This window comes from Hyla sarda, chromosome 9, assembly GCF_029499605.1.
Source record: "Hyla sarda isolate aHylSar1 chromosome 9, aHylSar1.hap1, whole genome shotgun sequence".
Classification (NCBI taxonomy): Eukaryota; Metazoa; Chordata; class Amphibia; order Anura; family Hylidae; genus Hyla; species Hyla sarda.
Genome location: NC_079197.1, coordinates 16,038,314 through 16,047,385, shown reverse-complemented (window position 1 = coordinate 16,047,385; position 9,072 = coordinate 16,038,314). Strand labels below are relative to the sequence as shown.

At 43.8% G+C, this 9,072-nt stretch overlaps 1 protein-coding gene across 1 annotated transcript in view; it reads right to left on the bottom strand.

The window, feature by feature from the left end:
* Positions 1-4,178: 4,178 nt before the first annotated feature.
* PHF8 (PHD finger protein 8) overlaps positions 4,179-9,072 on the bottom strand; it is a 37,258-nt gene continuing 32,364 nt past the window's right edge. The window contains exon 22 of the mRNA XM_056540441.1: positions 4,179-8,646. Within this exon, the coding sequence (XP_056396416.1) occupies positions 8,555-8,646 (92 nt within the window). The 3' untranslated portion in view covers positions 4,179-8,554. The remainder of the gene's footprint in view (positions 8,647-9,072) is intronic.

Here is a 9,072-nt window from a genome sequence, read left to right as displayed (position 1 = left end):
GAGGTATGGACGGTATATATGGATGTATAGACTGTATATGGAGGTATGGACTGTATATGGAGGTATGGACTGTATATATGGACGTATGGACTGTATATGGAGGTATGGACGGTATATATGGATGTATAGACTGTATATGGAGGTATGGACTGTATATGGAGGTATGGACTGTATATATGGAGGAATGGACTGTATAGGGAGGTATGGACTGTATATATGGACTGTATATGGAGGTATGGACTGTATATATGGACGTATGGACTGTATATATGGATGTATGGACTGTATATGGAGGTATGGACTGTATATGGAGGTATGGACTGTATATGGATGTATGGACTGTATATGGAGGTATGGACTGTATATGGAGGTCACTTTTAGAACGATGAATGTCACTTGTCCTGTATATAGAGAAATAAACGTCCTATGTAAATAATTGCAGTCTGTAAATATCCGCTCTCCGTCTGCGCTGTACAGAATTGTCGCCTCAGATCCTCGTTCCTCGCCGTCCGCTATTGGTTTCAGCTCATCTGTAAATAAATGTATTGATGTGACGAGTGACCATTGTCTGGGACTATTCCTCCTGCATCCACCTCTCTAGAGAGAACACAGGAGATTAGAGAACTGGAGCTTTTTATGGTTCCGTCCCGATTCCCTTATCCCCAAATATACGTTTCCAAACAATAATGATTCCGCTGTTCTATCTCAAGTGAGATGATGGGGAGGGGTAGATATGCTCCCCCCATTAGTTTGTTCAATATGTAGTGTTCCCTATTAGGTAGGTGTCCCCCTATATGTAGGGACCCCTAGTATGTCGTTTCCTTTAGGTAGGACCCCCTGAAGGTAGTTTTCCCCATGTATATTGGACCCCCCCCTAGGTAGCCTGTCTACTGTATTTTGGACCCTCCTTTAGGTAGCTGCTCCCTGTATATAAAACATTCTTTAGTTAGTTTGCCCCTGAAGGTAGGACCCCACCCCTTGAAGATAGCTTGCCCCTGTAGGTAGGATCCTCACTTTGTAAGGGACCCTGCTGTATCTAGGACCCCCTGAAGGTAGTTTACTCCTTGTAGGTAGGACCCCCTGAAGTTTGACTTCCCCCTGTATGTAGAGCCCCCTGAAGTTAACTTTACCCCTGTAGTTAGTTTGCCCGCTTCCTATATGTGCCATCCTCCTGTGGGTAGAATACTTCCTGTATGTAAGGCCCCCCTGTAGTTAATTTCATCCTGGAGGAAGGACTCACATCCCCCCTTTTGGTAGGACGCACCCTGAAGGTAGCTTGCCCCCTATATGTAGGACCCTCCTAAAGGTACTTTACCCCCCACCCCTTCTGGAAGGCCAATCTCATTTTACTCTACTCTATTGTAGTACAATGCTCACAAATCCCTCTGTTCCGCTGCTCACTCATTCTTACATCCACTGCTCAGGAAGGGGCGTGTCCAAGGCAAGCACTAAGCCCGCCCTCACTCACCATGCATTCACTTCCTCCCTGAGTCTGCTGTGCTGGGTCTCTTCATCCAATCACTGCAGGCTGCTCTGTAATCCCTCCTATCTGTATTCATGCTGCAGTCTGATAGGACAGGAGTGAGCACAGTGGAGTACTAGTCCCGCCCTCACTTCCTGGACTTTGTCCCGGCCTGTGCTTCAGCTAAGACAAAGATCCAAAAGGATATTCCAAGCTGCTGTGTAACTCCTTGATGTATTAACAGATAGGGACGCCTTGACCAGGTTACGCTATTTAGTCCAAGACTAGTGATGTGTGAGGAGGGACTAGAGTGCCTATGGTGTCGGCTTCTGGCATAACCTGGAAGAAGAGTTTCAGTTTATTGCCGGAAGGGGCATCGGCTGCGACATTTTGAACTCCACTGATATGGGAGCAAGTAGAACGGAAATTAAGTAGTAATGACAACTGAACGAGGCGTCTGGCAAATGACATGATATGTAGAGATCTAGATCTACCTTTCAATAATATGTCAACGGTGGCTTTGTTGTCAGTAACGAAAACCAGTCTTTTTAGACCAGTACCTACCCCAAACAAAAGCTGCGGCAACTATGGTGTATAGTTGAAATAGGGAAGAGGACTGACTGAAACCTGGCATCTGATTAACAGTGGAAGGCCAAGGGCCAGCCGGCCAATGAGACCCGTGTATAGCGGCAAACCCCACCTCAGACGAGGCATCCGAGAAAATGATGGGAGATTCCATTCCAACTATTAAAGAATTGACTCCACATGATGAGATCAGCCATGGCCTGATTATCTAGATTTCTGATACGGTCTTGTTGTGGGGCTGATGGCAGTAAATCTAGTAAAGGGAAATAAAGGATCTGCCTTGAGGAATAACCCTCATCGCGAAGTTTAGCATGGCCAATAACGATTGTAGACCTTTCTTAGCGGTGACCCGTGATCTAGTACAGTTAGTGATTACTTCTCTAATCCTCGCTAACTTCTGTTCTGGCAGTTTAGCTATAATGTTTTCGGAATCTAGTACTATCCCCAAGAAAGTGAGCTCAGTGGCTGGACCCTCAACTTTGTTTGGGGAGACTGGTACGCCCAAGGATTTAAAATATGTTAGTAAAGAATGCAAATCCTGTGGACTGCCATCGGGACTTTCTAGAAGAAGAAAGTCATCCAGGTAGTGGATGACATGTTGACAACCTGCTAACGATTCCAATATCCAGTGTAGCATGGAGGCAAATCTGTCGAAGGGGGAGCTGAAGGTCAATTTGGTAGCAAAATAGTACTGTTGTCTCCATTTCATGCCGTGCCAGCACCACAGCTGTGGCATGATGGGTAACAACTTGAATGCGTCAGAAATGTCAGCTTTCGACAGATAAGAGCCTCGCCCTGACTGCTTGATGATGGCAATGGCCTGGTCGATTGACGCGTATTTCATGGACACCTCCTCTGATGGACTTAACGAGTTTAAGTTTGGAATATTACTGGAATGGGGAGCAAAAAGATGCCGAGAGGACTAACCCTCCATGACTCCAAAGGTGGTGTTGTGAAAGGACCTAGAAAAAAATTCCCTTGTCAACTTCCGTATGGAGTATCGTATCTACGGTTATCGGATCATGTACGGCCAACAAGGGATTATTGCACTCGTAAGTCCTATCGGGAAGTGCCACTAGACCTGTGTGAAACCCTTCTGAAAGCCCAGTAAGCAAGAATTGTACGAAAACCTGGTCATGATGTGACTGTAGACATGCTTTTAAATAATCCACTTCAATAACACTCAAGCAGGGTTTGTTAGCTTTTAGTAGTTATCCAACTTTCGGGTGAGCTCTGTAACAGTTAACATAAATATGCAGCAAACGGCATTGACTATAATGGCATACTGAAAAATTAAAGTTGTTGCATATTTGGGATTTTCCCAAATAACATATAGCCCTACCTTGCTTATCTACTCCACCTGACTGTCTAGTGTAACTAGACCCTGGCACGGAAGTGGTTCTCGTCTGTCCTGGCTCTGACAAATTGGTCGACATCAATCTGGTGTGTGCGATATGGATGCCTTGAGACCAGCGAAGTGTCTACAGAACAACTCAGTGTCCATACTCGACCAATTTGTGGTGTACTGAAACTGAGACAAAGCCCGCGGCCGCCTTGGCCGAAAATGACCTATGATAATCATAGAAGGCCGTGTCTGAATATTTATGAGCTAAAATCGGTGACGATACAGATATAGGTCTAATTAATCTCTTCTATCAGGCCGGACAGTGCAGATAACGTCTCTAACGAGGATAAATGCCAGAACAAATTCAGTGATGGAAAGTTTTTTATTCAACCTTGTATCTCTACTTCTGAGGACAATGGACACTTCCCTGCATGCTATGACTTTGTTTTCGATTAAAGGGGCTCTCCACTGCCCCAGCGTTTGGAACACTTAGTTCCAAAAGCTGGGTGCAGGCTGCGGGGTCGTGACATCATGGCCACGCCCCCTCAATGCAAGTCTATGGGAGGTGGCCGCCAGGGACCTCTGTGTGTATGTTCATCGTAGAATACGCAGCATATTTCTCGCTGCGCAGCACAGTGTGAAATACGCTGCGTATGATGCGCTACGTGAGATTGTACCTAAAAAGTAGTGGACAAGGTCCTACTAGAATAGGACAATAACAATATTAAAATAAACCTTTTTCGGGAAAAAGCAAAAACAAAATAAAGACAAGAGACGAGACAGTCGGCAGCCGTATTCTTTTATAGCTACTTAGGGGGGAAAACCAGACAGTCTAAAAAAATATATAAATTACAAATCGTAAACAGAAACCTGGACGTAGGAAACGCTTCGTACGCGGCTGCCTGACAATATGAAGCCGATGCGCCAACACGGTGAGAACTTTATTCACACATCTGCAATGGTGCGGCGGTGTTTTGTTTTGTGTTTTTTTTTATTTAGTTTTTTTTTTTGCTTTATGTTCTGTTAAAAAAAATAAAATAACAAAACAAAACTGTACAAACTGCGTAAAACCTCATTCCCTTGGCTGGTAGAGTTTATTTAGTTTGAGTTGCGGTTTTGTTATTATTGTGTGTTCGTCCTGAGCCATTCATGTGTTATTAAAAAAAACATGTGGAAAAATAAGGAGTCTCTGGTATTAAATCTACGAAGCGGATATGGATGAAAGGGACGGGCGGTCAGTGCAGCAAAACGGGCAGGGTGAACGACTGTAAAGTCACTTGGCAGACAGAAGGGGGTTAAAATAAGGTCAATGGTGCCAACAGCGCCATCCTGGTTGGTAGGCTGTCTCTGGAATGGCAGCTCAGTCCCAATGACTTGAGTAATGATAAAGCTGAAAAACCAAGACTTGGTGTTAGCTCTGAATGATTAAAAAAACAAAAAAAACTATTTTAAAAAAATCTAATATGATTCTTAATTTTTAAGAATTAGAATTAGTAGTTTTTTTTATCCTTCATCACAATTTTTTTTTTTTTTTAAACACAGGGACAGAATGAGAAAACGAAATCCATAAAATCACATTTTCTGATTTTTAAAGAATTTCTTTGCAAATTATGGTGGAAAATAAGTATTTGGTCAACAACAAACAAGCAAGATTTCTGGCCCTCACAGACCTGTAACTTCTTCTTTAAGAGTCTCCTCTGTCCTCCATTCGTTACCTGTATTAATGGCGTCTGTTTGAACTTGTTATCAGTATAAAAGACACCTGTATACACCTCAAACAGTCACACTCCAAACTCCACTATGGCCAAGAGCAAAGAGCTGTCGAAGGACACCAGAAACAAAATTGTAGACCTGCACCAGGCTGGGAAGACTGAATCTGCAATAGGCAAGTAGCTTGGTGTGAATAAATCAACTGTGGGAGCAATTATTAGAGAATGGAAGACATACAAGACCACTGATAATCTCCCTTGATCTGGGGCTCCACGCAAGATCTCACCCCGTGGTGTCAAAATGATCACAAGAATGGTGAGCAAAGATCTCACCCTGTGGTGTCAAAATGATCAGAACAGTGAGCAAAAATCCCAGAACCACATGGGGGGACCTAGTGAATGACCTGCAGAGAGCTGGGACCAAAGTAACAAAGGCTACCATCAGTAACACACTACAACACCAGGAACTCAAATCATGCAGTGCCAGACGTGTCCCCCTGCTTAAGCCAGTACATGTCTGGGCCCGTCTGAAGTTTGCTAGAAAGCATTTGGATGATCCAGAAGAGTATTGGGAGAATGTCATATGGTCAGATGAAACCAAAGTAGAACTTTTTGGTAAAAACTCAACTCGTTGTGCTTGGAGGAGAAAGAATGCTGAGTTGCATCCAAAGAACACCATACCTACTGTGAAGCATGGGGGGAGGAAACATCATGCTTTGGGGCTGTTTTTCTGCAATGGGACCAGGACGACTGATCTGTGTAAAGGAAAGAATGGATGGGGCCATGTATGGTGAGATTTTCAGTGTAAACCTCCTTCCATCCGCAAGGGCATTACAGATGAAGCGTGGCTGGGTCTTTCAGCATGACAATGATCCCAAACACACCTCCCGGGCAACAAAAAAAGAGTGGCTTCGTAAAAAGTATTTCAAGGTCCTGGAGTGGCCTAGCCAGTCTCCAGATCTCAACCCCATAGAAAACCTTTGGAGGGAGTTGAAAGTCTGTGTTACCAAGAGACACCCCCAAAACATCACTGCTCTAGAGGAGATCAGCATGGAGGAATGGGCCAAAATACCAGCAACAGTCTGTGAAAACCTTGTGAAGACTTACAGAAAACGTTTGACCTCTGTCATTGCCGACAAAGGGAATATAACAAAGTATTGAGATGAACTTTTGTTATTGACCAAATACTTATTTTCCACCATAATTTGCAAATAAATTATTTAAAAATCAGACAATGTAATTTTATGGATTTTTTTTTCTCATTCTGTCTCTCATAGTTGAGGTTATAACCTATGATGGAAATTACAGCCTCTCATCTTTTTAAGTGGGAGAACTTACACAATTGGTGGCTGACTAAATACTTTTTTTTGCCCCACTGTGTGTGTGTATACATATATATATATATATATATATATATATATATATATATATATATATATTATTTTTTTTTTTTTTGTCCTATTCCTTCATAGGGGTTGTCCCAATTAAATATAAAAGTATCCAAACACTATTTACAAGAAAGATACTGTAGTTACATGTAGTCCGGGCATGCTGGGAGTTGTTGTTTTGGAGGTCCACAGTTTGGAGCACAATGTTATAGAGCTATATACTGTCCTTTAGAATCCCTTTTAGCGACCACCAGCCCTGGACAATGCAGAGCCCCCGTCCCTGCTATCCTCTCCCATCCTGTCTGCTCAAAACCAGACCAGTGATGTCAAGAAGGGGAGCTTATATTACTGATCAGAGCTAAGGCAGCAGAAAGCCTGTCTAAGTCACAGTAGTTTGTCTCAGAATAGGCACCCTGCTGTCTTATCTAAGAAAGGCTTCCTACTGCCATTAAAATTGAGCAGTAATATGAGCTCCCCCTCTTATCTGGTCTGGTTCTCAGCAGACAGGAGAGGAGGGGGAAGCAATGACAGGAGCTCTGTTTTCAGAAAGTGTGACTGACACCATACACAGGTTGTTTCTTTTGCTGGAAAACCCCTTTAACATCATACTTTTAATGATCGGAGAGTCAAGTATTTCCCTCAATAAACCTTTTTCCCTGATCGTCCTTCAGCAGCACAGGCTATTTGTTCTTGTGCTGCCTACGGACTCCAGGAAACGAAAAATTTGGTAAGTAAACCAAGCCAAAGATGCTGCACTGAGAGCCCCAACCTCTTCACACTCTTCAAAAGACAAGCGACCTTTGTGTTCTGGTGCAGATATGTAACGTGGCATAAACCTAGGCCAGCGTTTCCAAACCAGGGTGCCTCCTGCTGTTGCAAAACTACAACTCCAAGCATGCCCGGACAGCCGAAGGCTGTCTGGGCATGACGGGAGTTGTAGTTTTGCATCAGCTGGAGACACCCTAGTTGGGAAACACGGCCCTAGACCTGCGCCAGCCAACCTATATGGTATTACTGCACTGCAAACGTCACTAAACACGTTTCAGATTTAAAAAAAAAAAAAATCCCGACACAGATGCCTGTTTCCACGGATGTAGCCGTCTCATCCCGGATCTTGTTCGCATTTACCCCTTCCGAAAAATGTGAAAACAGGAGTAAATTCTCTCTTCTTTCCTCCAGATAAGGAACAGAAAGTTGGGCGAGGGTCCGGAGTGTGGTAACAAAACTAACCCGCTGTAAGAGTTCCCTTTTAACCAGACCCACGTTCTCTAATCAGTTCGTCATTACAGCTTCTGTATAAAGAGAAAATATCTTCTATGTAATGCGGAAGGCAGGATGGACAAGGAGGGACCTTTGGGGGAGAACTCCGCATTTAACATCCTCCGGTATAGATCGAGGTAAGAAACAGATGCGGAGTTCCTTCCTCAATCTTATCCATTTGTTTAAAAGCCAATAATGGCATGAGATCCGGATCCGTCTGGTGCCCCGGCAACAAACGCGCGCACGTATGGACCGATTCCGGCGCTCACAACAGCCAGGTCGTTCAAGGACAAGTGCTCAGTATAATACAATTGTGTTGAAAAAATATCCTAAAATCCTGATTTTACCGACATCGCCGGTGGGTGAACCAGAGACAGGAGACGTAGTAAGGGTGGGTAGAGATAAATATTGTTTTTTTTTTGTTCTCGTTCTACTACCCCTTTGGTTACGACAAATGTCTCCATGGCCTTAGAAAGGTGTCACAGCTGAGTGTCCGTACCTTTCAATTAATCCGCGCTCCATGTTTAAATGTCCTAACATGAACAAGGAGGTCACATGACTGACGTCACATTTTGTCTTTTACCTGCTGGAGGGGGGGGGGTCTTTGTCCAGCCTGCCTTTTTGGTTTGTTTCTCTGTAAAATGTGTAATGTTTATATTCAGTTCTTAAAAAAAATAAGTGTGGGGCACAGAGCCGGGGGTGGGGCAGCTGTGCTTTCTCTCTGAGGGCTTTTGTCCAATGGCCCCTACTAAAAGTCTATTCAACCGGAGGGTCAAGTGAGAGCGTAGAGGGAGGAAGAAGAAGGTCACAGCAGAAGCAGTTTACCATTCCTGTGGATTTTTAAGATCTTGCCCAGACGCTGTTTTGCTGTGGCCAAACCTTTCTTGGGTCTCTTCCCTGTTAATACAAATAAATAAATGTAACCGTTGTGTGCAAAAAAAACAAACAAAAAAACACAACAGAAATAGGCAAATTGAAGTTCTCAAATCGGCATCATATACAGTTGTCCCTCAACTTACAATGGCCTCAGGTTACAATATTTTCGGTCTTTTCTGGACCATTGTAAGTTGAGACCAGACTCACCATACAATGTACAGACAGTCCAGATCTGTGATACCTGTCAATGGCCGGAAGATCTGACCAATCAGAATGGACATTTCACTGGTAAAACCCCTGTATTACTGAAGTGCATGCACTGACTGGTGTCTGGCGCCCCCTACAGTACAGGGAGGTATTACATGTTCTGTACTACTCTTTACCTGTATTACTGAAGTGTATGCACTGACTGGTGTCTGGTAGCGCCCCCTACAGTACAGGGAGATA